At 34.7% G+C, this 24186-nt stretch overlaps 3 protein-coding genes across 3 annotated transcripts in view; 2 read left to right on the forward strand and 1 right to left on the reverse strand.

Annotated features, from left to right (window-relative positions):
- Positions 1 to 1239: 1239 nt before the first annotated feature.
- Positions 1240 to 2279, forward strand: LOC135133556 (transport and Golgi organization protein 11). The gene is made up of 3 exons (XM_064062010.1): positions 1240 to 1347; positions 1418 to 1631; positions 1684 to 2279. The coding sequence occupies exons 2-3, from the start codon at positions 1418 to 1420 to the stop codon at positions 2118 to 2120; spliced, it is 651 nt and encodes a 216-aa protein (XP_063918080.1). The 5' UTR covers positions 1240 to 1347; the 3' UTR covers positions 2121 to 2279.
- LOC135133555 (bystin) lies at positions 2213 to 3741 on the reverse strand. The gene is made up of 3 exons (XM_064062009.1): positions 3524 to 3741; positions 2998 to 3475; positions 2213 to 2945 (listed from the first exon to the last, which is right to left on the reverse strand). Exons 1-3 carry the CDS (start codon positions 3656 to 3658, stop codon positions 2287 to 2289), a joined length of 1272 nt encoding a protein of 423 aa, XP_063918079.1. The 5' UTR covers positions 3659 to 3741; the 3' UTR covers positions 2213 to 2286.
- A 224-nt stretch (positions 3742 to 3965) lies between these two features.
- LOC135133793 (mediator of RNA polymerase II transcription subunit 12) overlaps positions 3966 to 24186 on the forward strand; it is a 41996-nt gene continuing 21775 nt past the window's right edge. Inside the window, exons 1-9 of the mRNA XM_064062313.1 lie at positions 3966 to 4822; positions 4874 to 5407; positions 5457 to 5720; positions 12255 to 12637; positions 12689 to 12859; positions 12907 to 13678; positions 13741 to 14083; positions 14135 to 14339; positions 14393 to 14503. Of these exons, the coding sequence (XP_063918383.1) occupies positions 4273 to 4822; positions 4874 to 5407; positions 5457 to 5720; positions 12255 to 12637; positions 12689 to 12859; positions 12907 to 13678; positions 13741 to 14083; positions 14135 to 14339; positions 14393 to 14503 (3333 nt within the window). The 5' untranslated portion in view covers positions 3966 to 4272. The remainder of the gene's footprint in view (positions 4823 to 4873; positions 5408 to 5456; positions 5721 to 12254; positions 12638 to 12688; positions 12860 to 12906; positions 13679 to 13740; positions 14084 to 14134; positions 14340 to 14392; positions 14504 to 24186) is intronic.

The raw sequence follows: 24186 nt of genomic DNA on the forward strand, positions 1-24186 counted from the left end.
AGCCCCCAGGGCATTTTTTCGATTACTTGATAGAATTTTTTTTTTTATTTGAAAATGTCATTGTCTTCAAGTGTCACTTAAAAACTGTGCACGAAAAAAGTGGGAATCAGAGTTGGTTTATCGATCGATTAAAACCAATATTTTTTCTTGTTAGTCGGTAAAGCACCTGCATTACGCTCTGCTACCGGTATTCAAAAAAAAATCTAAAACCTCACTAGCGCTACTGTTTATTAAAATTCCACCGTGTAAAATTTATTAAAACAATCAACTCAGTTTGATACCTAGCAATTAAAACAATGCATCATCACGTTCAGCCATTAACAAGTGAACAGCGTGTAACAGGCACAGCCAGCTCCTTCTTATTAATATCCTGAATATTCCGATTTCAGTGTTGTTTCAGGCGCGGCGCTTCGCTTCTTAATTTGTTTGAATACTTCCACTAATTGTTGTAATTTTAATTTATATAACGCCGAGTTTCCTTATTAAGTTACGCCCCAGGCCGTTTATTACGCCACAAAATGAAATTATCCCCATCTCTACTACAAAAAAACAATTTTTTGGTCTACTCGGTATAATTATATGCACCTAACCTAATTAACTGAGTTTTTATTTTAACTGCGAGGAGCAGACTTGCTTTAATATCGCTTAGCGGTTTAATGAAATGATCCCCTTGTAGCGATATATTTTAATAACCACCCCTGTGTCACATAACGATCAGGACGGAGTTCACCCTTCTTCGCACACTAACATTTTTTCCATAACTCGATTTATACACTCTTTGTCCAACTTTGTGGTTTCTGTATCTACAAACACATAGCAGTTCCTGTAACTAAACTATTTATATTATTTATTTATGCATTTATACTCACTTTATTAATTCCAGGTTAACTGAAACCATACATTATTTTTGCTCTAAATACACTTACTTCGATGTTTAATCTCACCTAGAAAATTGATGACGTCATCGCATAAATTACATTGGTATCAATATAAACAGTGAACACTATTAAAAGGTATAGTTTTTTTGTACGCTAAAATATTTTTATGTCCATGTTGAGTGCTTTGTTTGAAAAAATCGCCAATTTTGTTAGTTTCATTTAAAGATTTTTTACAGCTATTCATTAATAACATTTTTCCTAAAAAGTAGATGTTTTTTGATACATAAAAAAATTGCGTGAAAATTGGCCAGGTTTAAAATGCATGGGTTTTTTGACCCGCTTCGTTGGCAGCGTTATGTCATATGTCATATGTCAAATTCAAAATGTCCGAATAGCAGTGGTTATAAAACCGAACTTAGCAAAAATAGCCCTCGGAGCACCCTCAGCCGTAACTACAATCACAAAAAAGGTATTTTAAGCCGTTAATTCACGAACACACTTGGCCCCACGCCCTGCACTCGTGCCAACCCTATTTTTAGATGTCGGCAAACGCGAGTCCATCACACTACACTGAAGATGCATTCGTGACGGATGCAAACTTCAAAGTAGAAATCAATCAAAAAATGAAGGTTCCCGACAAGATCAGCTTCACTACTGACTTGAACGGCGGGAACCCCGGTCTGTGGGACAGGGACAACATCAACATGCAAGTCCCCGAGAGAATCCTAGTTGTAGGCCAGCACCAGCACATCGGTAAGTAAGTAGGCATGGCTCGACTTTTAAACATGTTATGCAACGAACGTAGGAACTAGGGCACCCCCTCGAGAAATTGTTTTCGATAACTCGGTCCTTCCAGCAGAGCCGTACCCCGGAGACGTCCGAGTGGCGACCCCGCCTCGTACTTTAACGCTAGACAAGTACCCGTTTCCCACGCTCGAGGAGATGGACGATCCCGAGCTGGAGCAAATACCAGTTATTAAGCCAAAGAAAAAGCCGGCGTTTGACGACTCCGATCTGAGTTTGTCGGTGAGGGAGAGCACGCCGCCTATTGGGGGCAGCGGCGACAGGTTAACACCGGCAGAGGAGATTTTACACCTGAGGCGACAAATGGCCAAGCTGAATCGGCGGGTGATGGCGTTAGAGTTGGAGAATTTGGGGAGGTTGCAGAAAGAGAAGTTTCTTTTAGGGTTCGGGGTTGCTTATTTGCTGCTGAAAGTGATTGTTTGGATGAACCGAGATTAGGGCGACGTAGTCATTGTTGTTCCCCGTAAGTAAGAAATAAATTGTGTTTACCTTGTATTGACTTGAACCTAGACTGTGACTTAAGTATCATATTTCTTCAATTTTTTTAAGTTTTTATTAGTCTGTTGTAATCTTTTTAAATACACTTATCACAATTAAGGGGTTTTTAATCAAAATCCATTTTGGGTTCAGCTGTTTCAGCGTCTCTACATTTTGCGTTTTGGAGCTCTCTTCTGATTTCTGGGGTGATGGAGTGGTGGGTTTGTTTTTTCAATAATTCCAATAAGCTGTCTCTCTGGTCGCTTGAAATATCGGCTTTGTATCTTTGTACAAAGGTTAAAAATGCCTGGTGCCACAGTACCGGCATTTCTCTTGGGTCTCTCTCAAATCTCAAAAAGTGAAAAACTACTGCATCCACAACTCTATACGGGAGCGCATATCTTTTATCAAAAAATATCCTCAAGAAAACCGAGTTTGCACCAGTGTAGTCCATTTCAGCTATTTTTAAAATAGCAGCTGATGAGTGGAGCATAGGGATAGAATTTCTGGCAACAACAGACCCAATAATGATGGCTTCACGTAACGTACAGTCGCCACTCTCCAACAGTGGCAACAAAATTCCTTTCATGAAGCCCCCTGGCTTAAACAAAGCTTTCTTCAAAGCTTGATACAAGTGGAAATTTAGTCTTTTGTACTCGGCCAAATCATCACGAATTCGAGGCAGCAAAACCAAATTGTAGAATCTCTGAGCCATTTTTTCTTTTAAATTTGAAGCAAAAATTCGCGTGGCTTGATACATAGCAGCAGCTGACCAACTTGGAGGATCTAAAATTTACCAATTTATACTTAAATGTTTAATAAAAAGTGTGACAGTTACCAGTAATATATAAAATCTGCTCCCAGTTCCTCAAGCTGGGGATAATTTTAAAAGCTTTGGGCAACTTCCCACTCCGGTATTTCCTCAACACATCCCTAACCCCTTGATACATTTGTTCCACTCTGGGGTCAACCTCTTGCATTTTCACAGAACCATCTTCAGTGAAATGTGTTTTCACTTCAGTCAATCTTTCGGCCAAAATATCGCCCAAAGTCCGTCTTGGAGCGGGATTGTTACTCATGAATTTCTCCAACGCTTTCTCATCTTCCTCATTAATTTCAATATTTTCGTAAAAGGTATCAGGTTCCAGTGTGTCTTCCTCGTCTTGTTCAGACTCAGAGTCCTCATCTCCAAGTTTAGGCGCTTTTGCTTTACTAGAACTGGCTTCAGCTGGCGTGGGCCCAAAATTTGAGTCCAACTCGCGTTGTTGTTCCCGAGCCACTGATAAGATTTTCCGGGACAAATTTGAGTCCACGAACTACAAAAACAATGTAATTTGAGCCACAATCACGTTTTTATTACTCACTTGTTCTTCTTCGTCTTGTCGAAGGCGGATTTTATTGCGGTTTTTCGACTTGGCGAACTTTGTATCTTCAATGTCTTGGTCCAGAGGGACTTTGGTGCCCATTTGCGAGGGTTTTAGGCGCTTTGCTTTGCCCATCTTTGTTTATTTCGACTACACGTGTTAAATAAAGGTTCTGAGGTAACCTACAAATTGGAAAAGGAAAAGGTTACTACATTTGACGTTTATGCAGGTTGGCATGACTGGCGTTACGAGTTATTTGAATAAATTTAGGTTTTGGGTGTAAACATGTCTACGAAGACTTCATTTAATACTAAATCGCGATTTTTTATTTACGAATGACTCCTTCATTTTTAATATTTTCAATTATTGTAGATTTTTCTGGAGCAAGTTAGGGTTTTTTATATTTAGTTAGTGACAATTGGTGGTTACTTTCCTTCCCTGCTGTCAGTACAAAAAATATGGCTGGTGTTGGCCTTTGAAAGTTTTATTGTTGTGCATTTAAACCGAATTTTCCATTAAACCGGTAATTTCTCACTAAATACCCATTGTACACGACTTCTGTTTTAACAAACCAATTGTGTTGTAACCATAAACCCCGCTTTAACGACCCATTTTCAGCAAAACTACCAATCCCGTCTCAATGGTTTTGGACACAATAGTTCATTTCGCAAAATGAAGCCGACTTAGCCACCGAGACGATTCCACTTACCAATAAATATCCACCCCCAGAGTTAGACCCGCCTTTAACAATGTTTAGTAGCAGTTTGCTGTACGAAAAGCGGCCGCTTAAAAAGCCCCGAATCGGCCCTCCGGATGTCTACCCACAAGAACCCAAGCAAAAAGAGGATGAGTTGACGAGCATCAACGTAAAACATGGTTTTCCAACCATGACCCATCTGAGTGACGAGTTTGGGACGGCTAGAAATTGTAATGTCTCTGCAAGCAAAGTGGGGACTTATTTCAACGAGATCATCCAGAGGAAGGAGGAGCTGAGTATGTTGCCGGATTCGGGGCGCAAAAGGCAGCAGATTAATCACAAAGATAACTTCTGGCCAGCTACTATAAGAACAAAAAATGCTATTGAATCTTGGTTTAAAGATTTAGCTGGGAATAAACCGTTGATGCATTTATCAAAGAAAGCCCCCAATTTTAATAAAAAAGAGGAGATTTTTATAATGTTGTGTGAGTATCAGGTGCCTATGATGAGAGCAGCGTGGTTTATTAAATTGAGTTTGGCTTATACTGTTGCTGTGTCTGAGGCAAAAATAAAGAAGAGGCAGATGTCTGACCCTACCACTGGTATGACTTATTTTTCAAAAAATGCGGCTTGAATTTAAGTTATTGTTGTAGAGTGGACCGGAACTTTACTTAAATTTTTAAAAGAGCAACTTTTAAAATTGCAAGACTACTATTCCCAGGGTGAAAAACCACCCCCGGCGCCTTCCTTAACTCAAGCTGCTACCACAGAAACTGATCAAAAATTGGCAATGAGACACTGGACTTACTGTACACAGTTACTTAAATACATGTATGAAGAAGGATTGATGGATAGACAAGAAGTTTTGACTTGGATTCTAGAACTGTTGGAAAAAATGCGTTCAGATGACGGCATTTTACGTTTATTGTTGCCTTTGTGTTTGCAGAATTTGGAGGAGTTCGTCCAATCTGAACTCCTATCAAGGCGCTTGGCACATTTATGTTGTAAAAAATTAGGTTATATGTTGAATAATGTAGCTGAAACTAATTTAATTACGTCGCCGCAAAGTGAATCCACGAAAACGGAAACAAAAGAGAATGAAAAAGAAAAAAAAGAAATTCCTGCTTGTAACCCTATGCAGAGCACTCTTTTGGAGTACCAGAACTGCCCCCACCATCGCGATATCGGTACTATTTTTTATCGTGTGTTTTTGGTGTTTTTAAAGGTTGTTTTTAGTGCTACAATTGACTAGTATCATCCAGACTGTCACTCTGGAGTGTCCAACTTCTCTAGTGTGGTGTAGCGCTGGGGTTGGTACTGTTTGGCACGGATCTCCCCTAGATTTGCTACCAATGGTACCATCCGCCTTGCCTATGCCTGCTAGATGCGACATGAACACATACAGGAAACAATTACAGTTTACTGAGCACTCGATAAGGGAGAGGAGCAAAAGGGCGGAGGGCAGATGGTGTACTGAAAAATGGCAAGCTTCATCTGCTGGTACTTTAAGTTTATTATTAAAAAAATCAATGTTGGCCAACTAAGATCTGGCATCCGCTGCGCCCTCTACGACCGTAACAATTTTTGAGGTTAGAATCAATTGCAACAATAAAATTCGACATTAATTAATGTTATGGCTGTAGGAAGCGCAGCGGACGCCAGATCTTAAGTCGATTTATAAACTTCCCGCTGACGTTACTGTTCGCTGTTGTGTCATTGACGTTTGGTTTTCAACCAATGAAATTGCGGTAGTGTGCAGTGCTGCCAACTTGAAGGAAAATCCCCTGAAGTAGGGGGGACATTTTTCTGGTTGACAGCACAACTAATATTAACCATTTAATAAGCTGTTCACCAAAACCCTCATACTTTAAATAGCTGCCATCATTTTCTACGCTGTAGAAAGGTAAAATATGTCTAAAATGGTAAATTTTTGTAGGAAAGTATCGATTTTGCAATTAGGCTACGCCCCTCGGTCTGACAACGAATGAAAAATTCATCGCGGTTGAGATCGAGACAAATGGGTGGGGCTTCTTTTTTGCTTTTATTTTTTAATTAATACATTTTGTTTTCTTTGTATGACACGATTACTTAAGAACATATTTCACATGCTAATTTTTCGTAGAAAAATAAGGATTTTACAATTAAGCTCCGCCCCTCGGCTTACGACGAATAAAAAAAATCATCAGAATTGATATAGGGTGGGTGGGCGGGGTTTATATTTTACCTTTTTTTAAATATGCATAGCCATCTTTTCACAACCAGAAACTTAAAACATGGCTAAAGTGATACATTTTTGCAAGGAAATATCCATTTTGCAATTATGAGGCAGAGCGTATTTCCTTGGACAAATTTTCCATTTTAAACATGTTTTAAGTGTCATGTTGTGAAAAAAAAAGTACACATATTAAAACAAAAAGGCAAAATGTAAGCCCGCCCACCCACCCGATCTCAATTGTGATGATTTTTTTTATTCGTCGTCGTGAACCAACGGGGCAGAGCGTAACTGCAAAATACCTATTTTTTACAAGAAATTAAAGACATATTTTTAAGTATAGTGTTTTTCAAAGAATACAATGTTTATTAAGAAAAAAAGGTAAATTATAAACTCCCCCGTCTCAATTGTGATGATTTTTTTATTCTTAGAAACTTAAAACACGTTTAAAATGATAAATTTTTGTAGGGAAATATCGATTTTGTAAATACGCTCCGCCCCTCGGTCTGACAACGAATGAAAAATTCATCACGACTGAGATGGGGTGGGTGGGGGGCTTTATATTTTGCCTTTTTTTCTTAATATACATAGCCATCTTTTCACAACAAGAAACTTAAAACACAGTTAAACTGGTACATTTTGCAAGAAAATATTGATTTTGCGATTATGGGGTGGAGCTTAATTGCAAAATCGATATTTCCTTATACAAATTTTAGACTTTTTCAATAATTCTATTTTTCTATTTTTCGATTTTTCATGTCTTGAATTTCTCGATTTGTAATTTATCGTTTCGAATTTTTATCCCCCTTATTTTGTCAATTTTTCGTTTTTTCAATGTTCTGAGTTTATAATTTTCTTTTTCAATGTTGAAATTTTTTAATTTTTTTTTTGGATTTGAAATTTTTCGATTTTTGAACTTTTACATTTTCTAATTTTTCGTTTAGATTTTCAGGTTCATGATTTTCCAATTTTATATATGCAATAATGATAATTTCTACATAATTAAAAAAACACTTTTTTAATTTTACGAGTTTAGAATTTTTACATTTTTCAATTTTTTGTCTTCAAATTTTCGATTTTTCAAAGTTTCGATTTCATAATTTTTTGTTTCTTCAATTTAAATTTTTCTAATTTTTCGATTTGTAATTTTTCAAATTTTTTATTTTTTTTTTTGTTTCTTCAATTTTACGATTTTCAGCTGCTCCGAGTTTTTATTTATACATTTTTCGGTTATTCGATTTTCCAAATTGTGGATGCAATTTTTCGATTTCTTAATTTTTCATGTCTTCAATTTTTCGATTTGTAATTTTTCGTTTCGGATTTTTTTTTCTTATTTTCTCAAATTTTCGATTTTTCAAAGTTTCGATTTTATAATTTTTTTTTTCAAATTTCAGATGTTTTAATTTTTTGTTTCTTCAATTTTTCGATTTACAATTTTTCAAAAAGGCAAAAAAGGATTTTTTTTTTCTTAATATACATAGTTATCTTTTCACAACAAGAAACTTAAAACACAGTTAAAATGGTACATTTTGCTAGAAAATATTGATTTTGCAATTATGGGGTGGAGCTTAATTGCAAAATCGATATTTCCTTATACAAATTTTAGACACTTTTAATAATTCAATTTTTCTATTTTTTGATTTTTCATGTCTTGAATTTCTCGATTTGTACTTTCTTGTTTCGAATTTTTATCCCCCTTATTTTGTCAATTTTTCGTTTTTTCAATGTTCTGAGTTTATAATTTTTCTTTTTTCAATGTTGAAATTTTTCAATGTTTTTTGGATTTGAAATTTTTCGGTTTTTGAACTTTTACATTTTCTAATTTTTCGTTTAGATTTTCAGTTTCATGATTTTTCAATTTTTCATTTCCTTAATTATCGATTTGCAATTTTTCTAGCTCTCATTTTATATATGCAATAATGATAATATCTACATAATTAAAAAAAAAAATTCACTTTTAATTTTACGAGTTTAGAATTTTTACATTTTTCAATTATTTTTCAATTTTTTACGTCTTCAAATTTTCGATTTTTCAAAGTTTCGATTTTATAATTTTTTGTTTCTGCAATTTAAATTTTTCAAATTTTTTATTTTTTTGTCTCTTCAATTATACGATTTTCAGCTCCTCCGAGTTTTTATTTTTAAATTTTTCAGTTATTCGATTTTCCAAATTGTGGATGCAATTTTTCCATTTCTTAATTTTTCATGTCTTCAATTTTTCGATTTACAATTTTTTAAAGCCCGCCCACCCACCCTGTCTCAATTGCGATGATTTTTTTTATTCGCCGTGAACCAAGGGAACGGACCTTAACTGCAAAATATTTTCTTTTTACAAAAAATTAAAAATCTATTTTTGAGTATAATATTGTTCAGAGAATACTATGTATATTAAAAAAAAAAAAAAACAAAATATAAACCCCGCCCACCCATCCCATCTCAGTTGTGATATTTTTTTTTATTCTTAGAAACTTAAAAAAACACGTTCAAAATGGTACATTTTGTAGGGAAATATCGATTTTGTAATTACGCTCCGCCCCTCGGTCCGACAACGAATGAAAAATTCATCAAGATTGAGATGGGGTGGGTGGGCGGAGTTTATATTTTGCCTTTTTTTATTTTTCGATTTTTCATGTCTTGAATTTCTCGATTTGTAATTTCTCGTTTCGAATTTTTATCCCCCTTATTTTGTCAATTTTTCGTTTTTTCAATGTTCTGAGTTTATAATTTTTCGTTTTTCAATGTTGAAATTTTTCAATGTTTTTTGGATTTGAAATTTTTCGATTTTTGAACTTTTACATTTTCTAATTTTTCGTTTAAATTTTCAGTTTCATGATTTTCCAATTTTATACACTCACCGGCAAAAAAATCGAATCATTAGTATTTTTGTAGAAATCTTCAATAAATTCTGGTGTGCGTCACATTTATAAGACAAATTAGTTTATCTACGACAAAGGAGATGAGAAGGTAACGGGACCTTCGCTGAAGTTGCAACAATTACGAGTTTATTAAAAAATACCAGAAAATCCATTACATTAAACCAACAAAAGACTACTTAACATATCATTAATAACGACTGTTGTCGCCTCTAGCTTGCATTAGGGTTGCCATACGTCTTCCCATGCCTTCTATGAGGTGTCTAATCTCAGCCTGGGCTAATTGGTCAAATTCTTCAACTAGCGCATTTGCAAGATCTCTTATGTGTTGTATGGCCGGCACACGTGCTCTGATACGTCTACCTAACATGTCCCACACATGCTCAATTGGATTCAGGTCGGGACTGCGTGCTGGTCATTCCATACGTGAAATCCCGAATTCGTCGAGGTAGGTTTGTACAACTCTAGCGATATGTGGTCTAGCATTATCATGCATTAGAATAAAATTATCACCAATAAAAGGAGCAAAAGGTACGACATGCTCTTGAAGAATATTTGCTACATATCGATCAGCATTCATTGTGCCTCTATCCACCACTACAAGTTCCGTGCGAACCTCGGCAGAAATTCCTGCCCAGACCATCGCTGAACCTCCATGAAAACTTAGTCTGGAAACAATATTGCACTGAGCCTACCTTTCGCCTCTTCTTCGCCATACTCTTTGACGGCCGTCAGGAGAACGTAGACAAAAACGCGACTCATCTGTAAAGAGTACTTGGTCCCATTGGGCAAGATCCGAGTTAACGTGTTCTCGAGCAAATGCAAGTCGGGCTACTCTGTGTCGTGGGAGAAGTTCTGGGCCACTTGCAGGTCTATGGGCCCTCAATTCAGCTGCAGTTAACCTTTTTCTTACAGTTCTTTCACTTACACTAACTCCTCGTGTTTCTTCAAGTTGATTTATGGCCTCAACTGCGGTCGTATCTCTATTACGGAACACGGTCAGCGTTAAAAAACGGTCATCCCGAGCCGATGTTTTCTTTGGACGACCCGAATCAGGTCTTCGGCTGTATGATCCAGTCTCATTAAACCGTCGTACAGTTCTGTGAGTGCTCACTTGTGATAACCCTAACGTATTGGCAACGTACCGTTAACTTCGACCATCCTGAATAAGAGCAATTGCTCGTGCTGCATTAATGGCCACAATACTCATGTTAATTGACAAAAACACAGTTTTCATCAAATCACAATGACAAACCGTCTGTTAATGCCCTCTAAACGTCACAACTGCAAATCTCATTGTTGGAAAAAACTTATCATCTTCAGATTTGAGGTTCATATCATGTACAAAAAAGAACCAAAAACCTAGTGTTAGTATATTTTGTGTGATTTTTTCAAAACTGATATTGACTGTAGCCAAATGTTTAAAAAAGGAACCATTTTCAATACAAACTTTGGGTGATTCGCTTTTTTTGCCGGTGAGTGTATATGCAATAATGATAATTTCTACATAATTAAAAAAACACTTTTTTAATTTTACGAGTTTAGAATTTTTACAATTTTCAATTTTTTGTCTTCAAATTTTCGATTTTTCAAAGTTTCGATTCCATAATTTTTTGTTTCTTCAATTTAAATTTTTCTAATTTTCTGTCTCTTCAATTTTTCGATTTGTAATTCTTCGAATTTTTTATTTTTTTTTGTGTTTTTAATTTTACGATTTTCAGCTCCTCCGAGTTTTTATTTTTAAATTTTTCAGTTATTCGATTTTCCAAATTGTGGATGCAATTTTTCGATTTCTTAATTTTTCATGTCTTCAATTTTTCGATTTGTAATTTTTCGTTTCGGATTTTTTTTTTCTTGTTTTCTCAAATTTTCCATTTTTCAAAGTTTTGATTTTATAATGTTTTGTTTTTCAAATTTCAGATGTTTTAATTTTTTGTTTCTTCAATTTTTCAATTGACAATTTTTTAAATTTTTCAAAAAGGCAAAATGTAAGCCCGCAGACCCACCCTATCTCAATTGCGATGATTTTTTTTATTGGCCGTGAACCAAGGGGGCGGAGCTTAACTGCCAAATACTTTCTTTTTACAAAAAATTAAAAATATATTTTTGAGTATCGTATTGTTCAAAGAATGCTATGTATATTAAGAAAAAAGACAAAATATAAACCCCGCCCACCCATCCCATCTCAGTTATGATAATTTTTTTTATTCTTAGAAACTTATATTTTGTCTTTTTTTAATGTACATAGCCTTTTTTCACAACAAACTTAAAAGATGATAAAATGGTATATTTTTTCAAGGAAATATAAACCCCGCCCACCCACCCCATCTCAATTGTGGTTATTTTTTTTTATTCGTAGACATTTAAAACACGTTTAAAATGGTAAATTTTGTAGGGAAACGTCGATTGTGAAATTACGCTCCGCCTCTCGGTCGAACAATGAATGGAAGATTCATCAGAATTGGGATAGGGCGGGTGGGCGGGGCTTATATTTTGCCTTTTTTTCTGATAATACGTAATCGTCTTTTCAGAACAAGAAACCTAAAACATGTTTAAAATGGTAAATTCTTGTAGACAAATATGGATGTTGCAATTAAGCCCCGCCCCTCGATCTGACAACGAATGAAAAATTCATCCCAATTGAGATTTGAAATTGAGGCGGGTATGGGTGGTACCTAATCTTTGGCTTTATTGTTTTCTTAATATACATAGTATTCTTTGAACATGATACTCAAAAACATGTTTTTAATTTCTGGTAGAGTAATAAGGAGGCTCACGACGAATAAAAAAATCATCCCAATGGAGATAGGGCGGGTGGGCGGGGCTACATTTTGCCTTTTTTTCTTAACGTGTGTAGACAATCTACAGCAACGGAGTTTATAAATGACAATTTTCAACGTCCGTGGGAACTTCAACGTCAACAGCAACTACATTTAGTGTCATTTGTAGGAACCATCACCAATCGGGTTTTGGCAGCCCTGGACGCCCTAGATCGCCACCGTTTTGACAAGATGGATTCCACAAACTCCCTGGACACACTTTATGCTAAAGTTTTCAGCAGTAATAATGACCAGGAAAGCTCGGTTGTTAAATTATTGTGCGAATGGGCGGTGTCCCCTGAGCGGACAGGCGAACATCGAGCTTTAGCAGTGGCGGCTCTTTTAGACCGTCGCCAGTCCGATTCCACCGCCAATGGCGACCAAGAGACTACGGGGGGAGATGATAAAGACTCGAATTGTTCCGCCCCTGGCGGCCCCCCCATGTTCCAAAATTTACTAATGAAGTTTTTAGATACAGACGCTCCTGTTCCTTCACCGGATGATTGTTCTCAAGTAAAAATTAAATTATTGTTGTAATTAAAAATTAATTATTTGTTGCTTTAGAAAAAGACGGCGTTTTCGAATTTAGTTCATTTGTTTGCGGAGTTGGTGCGCCGGGACGTTTTCTCGCATGACGCCTACATGTGCACTTTGATCTCGCGGGGGGACTTGTTGGGGCACGAGGAGACCACGGAGGTTAGCAACAGCCACCAGTCCCACCACACTAAAGTCGAGGTAACTACCCCCCAGAAACACGATCAAACTTGACGTATTATAAACAGGACCATTCCCACACCATGGATTACGATGACGCCAATATTGACCACGACCTGGACAAGATCCTACAAAACATCAAAGAGGAGCACGGCAACTCCATGGACGCTCCTGACAGCCCTAAGGAGCACGACCACGGTCACCACCCCCACGTGCCGTCTTCTATAGGCCACGTGCCCATGGAAACCGACCACAAAGTCAAGCCCTCGCGCCACCTCCTGTACACCACCCACTTCCCGCTGTCCCAAGACGACGCGCTCTCCCAACACGACTGCAACCAGCGCCACGTGCTGCTCTACGGCGTGGGCAAAGTGCGCGACGAAGCCAGACACACCGTGAAGAAGATGTCCAAGGAAATCATCAAGCTGTTCTCGAAGAAGTTCAGCATCGACGTCGCCGAAGGCGGTAAAGTGAAGAAGCACTCGAGGAACGAGTTCAACTTCGAGGCGACCACGCAGAAGTTCCAGAGTTTGAGCTACTTCGACCAGCACGTGGTCACGTGGCAGTGCAGCGTGACGGTGATCGAAATGCTGAACACTTTCGCTATCGGGAATTCGAATTATCTGCCGGTGCAGGAGCACGTGGCGTTCTTGTTCGATTTGATGGAGTTGGCGTTGAATATTTACGGGTTGATAGATGTTTGTATACAGATTTTGAAGGAGCTGCCGGAGGTGGAGGCGCAGCTGTATAATAAGAACTCGGTGTTGAATAGGAATTATACGACGTCGTTGAGCTTGTATGTGGTGGGGGTGTTGAGGCGATACCACTGTTGTTTGTTGCGTAAGTGTTAATGTCATTCATGATTTATTAAAATAGCACCTTGAAACATTGTTTAATTTTAGTGTCTCCGGAGCAAACTTCGGCCGTTTTCGAGGGGTTGTGCAAAGTCGTCAAGCACGTGAGCAACCCCGGTGACTGCAGTTCGGCGGAACGTTGCATTTTAGCGCACCTTTATGATCTCTATTCTTGTTGTAATTTGTTGAAGTCTAAACCTCACACGGGTGAGCCGTTCGGTAACGCCTATCCTAAAATAAGACAAGCTTTGTATACGGCGCTTCAGCCGACACCGAACAGTAATTATGTTTACAACGCCCAGTATATGCAAGAGGTGTTCGCCAATCCGAGGCGCGGAGGTCGGATTGAGAGCTCGTGGGCACGACAATTAAATGAGAGTGCCAATAATAGGTACTTTACCAAAACGGACTTATTAGTGTGTTATTATTTTTGTTGTTTTAGATACTCATTTGTTAGCAATGCTGTGATACATGTTTGTCGTGAGATGGACAATGAGAGACTGAACGATTTAGCGATTATGTGTGCCGAAATGACTGCGTGTTGTAACTCTTTGGCGTCGGAGTGGTTGGGGGTTTTGTTGGCTTTGTGTTGTCCGGTTGCCCATCCTGGGTACTATAATGACGTTTTAGCACAGTTGGATATACAAGTAAGTTTGGGTAAATCCCGGAAGTGGAGTTTAAAGTTTGGTTTTTGTTTTAGGATGTCAGTATTCATAACGCGTTAGCTGTTTTTACTTGTATTTTGATAGCCAGACACTGCTTTTCGTTGGAGGACTTTGTTGGACGTGTCGCCTTGCCTAGTCTTTTAAAGGTATTTTTTTATTATTATTCTGTTTATGTAGTTAATTGTGAAACACTTTATGTGAGAATAATTATACTGAGGACGTTATTTTTGGATTATTTTCTTTTACATAAGTATATATTCGTTTTGAGGATGTTTAAACAACTACACCAAAAGCTCAGTAATTAAGTACGTCATATGAAATTTTTGATTTTTTCAAATACCATCGAAAATTACCTATATTATTTCTGTTGTTGATTTTGATATCTAGAAGTTGTTTCTTTGAAAATTCCTTCTATTTTTCCAGAATCGCCAAAATAAAATGTGACAAATTTTACAATTTGCTTATTTTTCTAATAAATGGAGCATTCTTGCTCAAACACGTTTTTTTTAAATATTTTTTTGGCCACTCAATTTTTCCGGAATTGGGCTAAATACCATCAAAACGCTTTTTTTCGAATGAATCAACTCGTCGAGATTTATGTCTCAGAATTTTTTGTGGATTTTTAGGCAACTGTTTCAAAAGCTCAATTTTTCGATATTAATTCTTATGAAATTTTTTACTTTTTTACCATGTTCGAAAATCGTCTAAAGTGATTTTTTGTAGATTACGATCTCCAAAATTTATTTTCTGCTTCATTACTTTGAATATTCTTTCCATTTTTCCAGAATCGCCCATATAAATTAAGACAATTTTTAGGATTAAAAACAAATGGACTACTAAACCGAATCCAGCTCTGGGAACATAAACAAAACTATATTTCTCGAATCAGCATGTCGAGATCTAATTTCTAGATTTTTTTGTGAATTGTTGTTAAGTAATGTTTCTAAAAGTTCAATTTTTCACTACCCCTCCCTTTAGAAATTTTCGACCTTTTTTTGACCACCTTTGAAAATTGCCGCAAGAGGTTTTTCGTTTTTCTGTAGATTACGATCTCCAGAATTACTTTGGGTTTCATTTCTTCGAAAATTCTTACCATTTTTATAGAGTCGTCCATATGAAGTACGGTGTTTTTCAGTATTTTTCAAAAAATTGACTGTCAACTCAATATCTTGCTCTGGGGCCATAAGCACGCTATATTTTTGGAATCAGGACGTCGAGATTTATATCCTAGATTTTTTTGTGGATTTTTGGGCAACGTTTTCAAAAACTTAAGTTTTCAACAGTGAAATTGGGACCTTTTTTCGACCACTTTCGAAGATTACCTATTTTTCTGGGACCATAAACACATTATATTTCTCGAATCAACACGCCTAGATTTTTTTGTGGATGTTTACGTAATTTTTGCAAGTTCAATTTTTCATTTTCCTGGAAATTACGATCACCAGAATTAATTTAGGCTTCATTTCTTTGAAAATTTTTACCAATTTTCCAGAGTCGTCAAACTGAAATATGGCAGTTTCAGGATTTGTCAAAAAGTTAACCATCAAACCCAATATTTCGAAAATCTCGCTCCGGGACCATAAACATACTATTTCTTTGGAATCAGGACGTCGAGATTTATATCCTAGATTTTTTTGTGGATTTTTTGTCAACGTGTTCAAAAGCTCAAGTTTTCAAACTGAAATTTTCGACCACTTTCGAAGATTACCTAAGAATTTTTTCTACTACTTCCAGATTTTTTTTGGCCTCATATCTTCAAAAATCCTTACAAATGTTTCCAAAATCGCCAAAACAAGGCAATTTTTAAGATTTTAAAAAACCGAATATTTCGAAAACCCAGCTCTGGGACCATAAATAAACACATTATACTTCTCGAATCAACACGCCGAGATCTATTTTTTTGTGGATGTTGAAGTAATTTTTCCAATTCAATTATTCATTTTTCTGAAAATTACGATCTCCAGAATTAATTTGGGCTTGATTTCTTTGAAAATTTTTACCAATTTTCCAGAGTCGTCAATGTGAAATATGGTAGTTTCAGGATTTTTCAAAAAATTAACCATCAAACTCAATATTTCGAAAATTTCGCTCCGGGACATAAATACGCTATTTCTTTGGAATCAGGACGTTGAAATTTATATCCTAGATTTTTTTGTGGATTTTTAGTCAACGTATTCAAAAGCTCAAGTTTTCAAACTGAAATTTTCGACCTTTTTTCGACCACCTTAGAAGATTACGTAAAAAAATTTTCTATCATTTTTTTTGACTTCATTTCAAAAATTCTGATAAATGTTTCCAAATCGTCGAAACAAGGCAATTTTTAGGATTTTTAAAAATCGAATATTTCGAAAATCCAGTTCTGGGACCATAAACACATTATATTTCTCGAATCAGGATGCCGAGATCTATATTCTAAAATTTTTTGTGAATTTTTAAGTCATTTTTCCAAAAGTTTAATTTTTCAGAACTCCTCCCTTTAGAAATTTTCGACCTTTTTTTGACCACCTTTGAAAATTGCCGAAAGAGATTTTTCATTTTTCTGCAGATTACGATCTCCAGAATTACTTTGGGCTCCATTTCTTCGAAAATTCTTACCAGTTCTGCAGAGTCGTCCATATGAAATATGGCATTTTTCAGGATTTTTCAAAAAATTGACTGTCAAACCCAATATTTCGAAAATCTTGCTCTGGGACCATAAACACGGTATATTTTTGGAATCAGGACGTCGAGATTTATATCCTAGATTTTTTTGTGGATTTTTGGGCAACGTTTTCAAGAACTTAAGTTCAACACTGAAATTTTCGACCTTTTTTTCGACCACTTTCGAAGATGACCTAAGAATTTTTTCTATTACTCCCAGATTTTTTTTTGGCCTAATTTCTTCAAAAATCCTTACAAATGTTTCCAAAATCGCCAAAACAAGGCAATTTTTAAGATTTTAAAAATATCGAATATTTCGAAAACCGAGTTCTGGGACCATAAACACATTATATTTCTCGAATCAGCAACTCTAGAATTTTTTGTGGATTTTTAAGTAATTTTTCCAAAAGTTCAAATTTTCAAAACTCCTCCCTTTAGAGATTTTTGCCGTTTTTTTTTGACCACTTTTGAAAATTGCCGAAAAAAATTTTGCATTTTTCTATAGATTTCGATCTCTACAATTAATTTGAGCTTCATTTCTTCGAAAATTCATACCATTTTCCGGAGTCGTCAATATAAAATGTGGCAGTTTTCAGGATTTTCCAAAACATTAACTATCAAATCCAATATTTCGAAAATCTTGCTCCGGAACCATAAACACGCTATATTTTTGGAATTAGCACGTCGAGATTAATATCCTATTTTTTTTTTTTTTTTGTGAATTTTTAGTCAACTTTTTCAAAACCTCAATTTTTCAACATTATGAATTTTTAGGTCTGTTTTCGACCACTTTCGAAAATTATCGTACATTTTTCTAAAAATTGCCACTTCCAGAATCGCCCATACGAAAAAAGGCAATTTTTAGGATTTAAAAAATAGACTATTAAACCAAATATTTCGAAAACCCAGCATTGGTACTATAAACACACTATATTTCTGGAATCAGCATGTCGAGATCTATATTCTAGAATTTTTTTGTGTGGGTTTTTAAGTAATTTTTTCCAAAAGTTCAAATATTCAATACTCATCCCTTTGGAAATTTTTAGAATTTTTCGACTTTTTTTTTACCACCTTTGAAAATTGCCGAAAGGTTTTTCATTTTTCTGTAGATTACGATCTCTAGAATTAATTTGGCTTTCATTTCTTCGAAAATATCCTCCATTTTTCCAGTATCGCCAAAATAAAATCTAACAAATTTTAGATTTTTTTTTTTGACTTTAAATTATTTTCGTAGCAAACGTAGCATTCTTGGTCATACGCGATTTTTTTTCACAATTTTTTCCCACCCAGTTTTTCGGGAATTGGACTAAATACATCCTTAAAAAAAATACTATAATTGCTTCGGAATTTTCGATATTCGTCTCTTCAGTCTTGGCCCCAAACCATTGAAACGCTGTTTTTCGAATCAGCTCATCGAAATTTATATTCCAGAAGTTTTTATGGATTTTTAGGCAAATTTTTCAAAAGCTCAGTTTTTCGATATTAAGAATTCTTATGAAAATTTCGACTTTTTTACCATGTTCGAAAATTGCCTAAAGAGATTTTTTATAGATTACGACCCCCAGAGTGTATTTTCGGCTTCATTTCTTCGAATATTATTACGATTTTTCCAGAATCGTCCACAAAAAATATGACAATTTTTACGATTTTTCAAAAAATTAGCTATCAAACCGAATATTTCGAAAATCTTTCCCCGGGACCATAAACACGCCATGTTTTAAGAATCAGCACGCCGAGATTTATATCCTAGTTTTTTTTTTATGAATTTTTTGTCAGTTTTTTCAAAACCCCAATTTTTCAATATTATGAAATTTTCGACCTCTTTTTGTTATCTTATTTTTCTACATATTGCTACTTCTGTAATTTGGGTTTCATGTCTTCAAAAATTCCTGCCATTATTTTCAGAGTCGCCTATATAAAATACGATAATTTTCAGAATTTTTCAAAAAATTGACCATCAAGCCCACTATTTCGAAAATCTCACTCTGGAACCACAAACACGGTATATTTTTTAATCTGTACGTCGAAATTTATATCTTGGATTTTTGGCCAACATTTTCAAAAGCTCAAGTTTTCCACACTGAAATTTTGATTTTTTTTCGACCACCTTTGAAGTTTACGTAAAGAAATTTTTCTACTACTTTTAGCTTTTTTTTGGCTTCATTTCGTCAAAATTCTTACAAATGTTTTCAAAATCGCTGAAATAAGTCAATTTTTAGGATTTTAAAAAATAGAATATTTCGAAAACCCAATTCTGGAACCATAAACACATGATTTTCTCGAATCAGCACTTCGAGATCTATATTCTAAAACTTTTGTGAATTTTTAAGTAACTTTTCCAAAGGTTGAATCCTTTCGAAATTTTCGACCTTTTTCTGACCACCTTTGAAAATTGCCAAAAACGACTATTAAACCGAATATTTCGAAAATCCAGCTGTGGGACTATAAACACACTATATTAAACCTCCATTTAGAAATGTTTGACCTTTTTTTGATCACCTTTGAAAATTGCCGAAAAGGTTTTTCATTTTTCTGTAATTGCGATTTCCAGAATTAATTTGAGCTTCATTTCTTCGAAAATTTTCACCATTTTTATAGAGTCGTCCATATGAAATCTGGCAGTTTTGAGGATTTTTCAAAAAATTGACTATTAAACTCAATATTTCGAAAATCCTGCTCCGGGACAATAAACACACTATATTTTTGGAATCAGTACATAGAAATGTATCTCTTAGATTTTTTTGTGAATTTTTAGGCAACTTTTTCAAAAGCTCAATTTTTCGTTATTAATAATTCTTATGAAATTTTCGACTTTTTTTTTACCATGTTCGAAAATCGCCTAAAGAGATTTTTTGTAGATTACGACCTCCAGAGTGATTTTCGGCTTCATTTCTGCGAATATTCTTACCATTTTTCCAGAATCGTCCATATAAAATATGGCAATTTTTAAGATTTTTCAAAAAATTGACTGTCAAAGCGAATTTCGAGAATCTCGCTCCTGGACCGTAAACACACCATGTTTTTGGAATCAGAATGTCGAGATTTATATCCTAGATTTTTTTGCGAATTTTTACTCAATTTTTTCAAAACCTCAATTTTTCAACATTATGAAATATTAGACCTATTTTTGATCACGTTCGAAAATTATCTATTTTTCTACAGATTCTACTTCCAGAATTTATTTTCGGCTTCATTTCCTCAAAAATTCTTACCATGTTTCCAGAATCGCCCATATGAATTAAGGGAATTTTTAGGATTAACAACAAATGGAGTATTAAACCGAATCCAGCTCTAGGAACATAAACAGACTATATTTCCCGAATCAGCATGTCGAGATCTAAATTCTAGAATTTTTTATGAATTTTTCGAAAAGTTCAATTTTTCGCTACCCTTCCTTTTAAAAATTTTCGCCTTTTTTTGTCAACTTTGAAAATTGCTGAAGGGATTTTTCGATTTTTCTGTAGATTACGATCTCCAGAATTAATTTGGGTTTCTTCTTCGAAAATTCTTGCCATTTTTCCGGAGTCGTCCGTCTATATGAAATACGGCAGTTTTGAGGATTTTTCAAAAAATTGACTATTAAACCCAATATTTCGAAAATCCTGCTCCAGGACCATAAATACGCTATATTTTTGAAATCAGCACATCGAGATTTATGTTGTAGATTTTTTTTGTGGATTTTTAGACAACTTTTTCAAAAGCTCAATTTTTCGATGATAATAATAATTCTGGTGAAATTTTCGACTTTTTTTACCATGTTTGAACATCGCCTAAAGAGATTTTTTGTAGATTACGACCTCCATAATTTATTTTCGACTTCGATTCTTCCAAAATTTCTACCATTTTTTCGAGAATTGTCCATACGAAATGCCAATTTTTAGGATTAAAAAAAATTGATTTTTCAGCCGAATATTTCGAAAATCCAGCTCTGGGACTATAAACACACTATATTTCTGAAATCAGGACGTCAAGATTATATTCTAGAATTTTTTGTGGATTTTTTTGTAATTTTTCCAAAAGTGCAGTTTTTCAATAAACCCCCCTTTAGAAATTTTTGACCTTTTTTTGACCACCTTTGAAAATTGCCGAAAAAGGTTTTTCATTTTCCTGTAATTGCGATCTCCAGAATTAATTTGGGCTTCATTTCTTCGAAAATTCTTACCATTTTTTCCAGAGTCATCCATCTGCAATATAGTTAGTTTTTAGGATTTTTCAAAAAATTTACCAACAAACCCAATATTTCGAAAATCTCGCTCCGGCACCATAAACACGCTATATTTTTGGAATCACTATGTCGAAATTTATATCTTGGATTTTTTGTGGATTTTTGCCCAACGTTTTCAAAAGTCCGAGTTTTCCACACTGAAATATCGATTTTTTTTCGACCACCTTTGAAGATCACCTAAAGACAATTTTTTACTACTTCCAGATTTTTTTTAGTTTCATTTTTTCAAAAATTCTTATAAATGTTTCCAAAATCGTCTAAACAAGACAATTGTTAGGATTTTAAAAAATCGAATATTTCGAAAACCCAGTTCTGGGACGATAAATACATGATATTTCTCGAATCAGCACGTCGAGATCTATTTCCTAGAATTTTTTTTTTGTGGATTTTTAAGTAATTTTTCCAAAAGTTCAATTTTTTAAAACTCCTACCTTTAGAAAGTTTCGACCTTGTTTGATCAATTTTGAAAATTGCCGAAAGAGATTTTCCATTTTTGTGTAGATTGCGATCTCCAGAATTAATTTGGGTTTCATGTCTTCGAAAATTCCTGCCATTTTTTTTCAGAGTCGCCCATATAAACGGTAATTTTCAGAATTTTTCAAAAAATTGACCATCAAACCCACTATTTCGAAAATCTCACTCTGGAACCATAAACACGGTATATTTTTTAATCCGTACGTCGAAATTTATATCTTCGATTATTTGTGGATTTTTGACCAACGTTTTCAAAAGCTCAAGTTTTCAACACTGAAATTTTCGACCTTTTTTCGACCACCTTCGAAGTTTAGGTAAAGAAATTTTCTACTACTTTTAGCTTTTTTTGGCTTCATTTCTTCAAAATTGTTCAAAAATGTTTTCAAAATCGCCGAAATAAGTCAATTAGAATATTTCGAAAATCCAGCTCTGGGACTATAATAAACATACGATATTTCTCGAATCAGCACGTCAAGATTATATTCTAGATCTTTTGTGGATTTTTTAAGAATTTTTCCAAAAGTTCAGTTTTTCAATAAACCTCCATTTACAAATTTTTGACCTTTTTTTGACCACTTGAAAATTGCCGAATAAGGTTTTTCATTTTTCTGTAATTGCGATCTCCAGAATTAATTTGAGCTTCATTTCTGCGAAAATTTTCACCACTTTTTTAGAGTCGTCCATATGAAATCTGGCAGTTTTGAGGATTTTTCAAAAAATTGATTAACAACCCGGATATTTCGAAAATCTTGCTCCATAAACACGCCATGTTTTTGGAATCAGAATGTCGAGATTTATATCCTAGATTTTTTTTGTAAGTGTTTAGTCAATTTTTTTCAAAATCTGAATTTTTCGATATTATGAAATTTTCGAAAATTATCTTATTTTCTACAGATACTTCCGGAATTTATTTTCAGCTTCATTTCTTCAAAAATTCTTACCATGTTTCCAGAATCGCCCATATGAAATTTGAAATTTGGCAATTTTTAGGATAAAAAAAATGGACTATTAAACCAAATATTTCGAAAATCCAGATCTTGGACCATAAACTTAATCCGCAACCCGAGATCTATATTCTAGAATTTTTTGTGGATTTTTAAGTAATTTTTCCAAAAGTTCAATTTTGGAAAACTCCTCCCTTTAGAAATTTTTGACTCTTTTTGACCACCTTTGAAAATTACCGATTTTTTTTTAATTTTTTTATAGATTACGGTCTCCAAAATTAATTTGAGTTCCATTTCTTCGAAAATTCTTATAATTTTTCCAGAGTCGGTAATATGAAATATGGCAGTTTTCAGGATTTTTCCAAAATTGACTATCAAACCTAATATTTCGAAAATCTCGCTCCGGCACCATAAACACGCTACATTTTTGGAATTAGCACATCGAGATTTATATCCCAGATTCTTTTATGAGTTTTTAGTCAACTTTTTCAAAACCTCAATTTTTCAACATTATCAAATTTTCGACCTATTTTCGACCACCTTCGAAAACTATCTTAAGAAAAATGGATTATTAAACCAAATATTTCGAAAATCCAGCTTTGGGACCATAAACACACCGTATTTCTCGAATCAGCACGTCGAGATCTGTATTCTAGAATTTTTTTGTGGATTTTTAAGTAATTTTTTCCAAAAGTTCAGTTTTTCAATCGAAATTTTTAGAAATTTCCGACTTTCTTTTGGCAACCTTTGAAAATTGCCGAAAGGTTTTACATTTTTCTGTAGATTACGATCTCCACAATTAATTTGGCTTTCATTTTCATTTCTTCGAAAATATCTTCCAATTTTCCAGTATCGCCAAAATAAAATCTGCCAAATTTTACATTTTTTTTTTTTTGATTTTCAATTATTTTCCTAGCAAACGTAGCATTCTTGGTCAAACGCGATTTTTTTTTCATAATTTTTTCCCACCCACTTTTTCGGGAATTGAACTAAATACGTCCTTAAAAAAATACTATAACTGCTCCAGAATTTTCGATGTTCGTCTCTTCAGTCTTGGCCCCGAACCATTAAAACGCTGTTTTTCGAATCAGCTCGTCGAGATATAAATCTCGACGAGCTGATTCGAAAAACAGCGTTTTATGGATTTTTAGGCAACTTTGTCAAAAGCTCAGTTTTTCGATATTAAGAATTCTTCTGAAATTTCCGACTTTCTTTTGACAACCTTTGAAAATTGGAAAGGTTTTACATTTTTCTGTAGATTACGATCTCCAGAATTAATTTGGCTTTCATTTCTTCGAAAATATCTTCCATTTTTCCAGTATCGCCAAAATAAAATCTGACAAATTTTACTTTTTTTTTTTGGCTTTAAATTATTTTCCTAGCTAACGTAGCATTCTTGGTCAAACGCGATTTTTTTTTCATAATTTTTTCCCACCCACTTTTTCGGGAATTGAACTAAATACGTCCTTAAAAAAATACTATAACTGCTCCGGAATTTTCGATGTTCGTCTCTTCAGTCTTGGCCCCGAACCATTAAAACGCTGTT

This window comes from Zophobas morio, unplaced genomic scaffold (assembly GCF_036711695.1).
Source record: "Zophobas morio isolate AGI-343-1 ecotype UQ-CSIRO unplaced genomic scaffold, CSIRO_AGI_Zmor_V1 ptg000022l, whole genome shotgun sequence".
Lineage (NCBI taxonomy): Eukaryota > Metazoa > Arthropoda > Insecta > Coleoptera > Tenebrionidae > Zophobas > Zophobas morio.

Coding starts and splice junctions, on each gene's coding strand:
- LOC135133556 (XM_064062010.1), top strand. CDS start 1,418: ATGTCGGCAAACGCGAGTCCATCACACTACACTGAAGATGCATTCGTG. Junction 1,632..1,683: donor AGGCCAGCACCAGCACATCG/GTAAGTAAGTAG, acceptor CAACGAACGTAG/GAACTAGGGCACCCCCTCGA.
- LOC135133555 (XM_064062009.1), bottom strand. CDS start 3,658: ATGGGCAAAGCAAAGCGCCTAAAACCCTCGCAAATGGGCACCAAAGTC. Junction 3,476..3,523: donor GACAAGACGAAGAAGAACAA/GTGAGTAATAAA, acceptor TTGTTTTTGTAG/TTCGTGGACTCAAATTTGTC. Junction 2,946..2,997: donor GCAGATTTTATATATTACTG/GTAACTGTCACA, acceptor GGTAAATTTTAG/ATCCTCCAAGTTGGTCAGCT.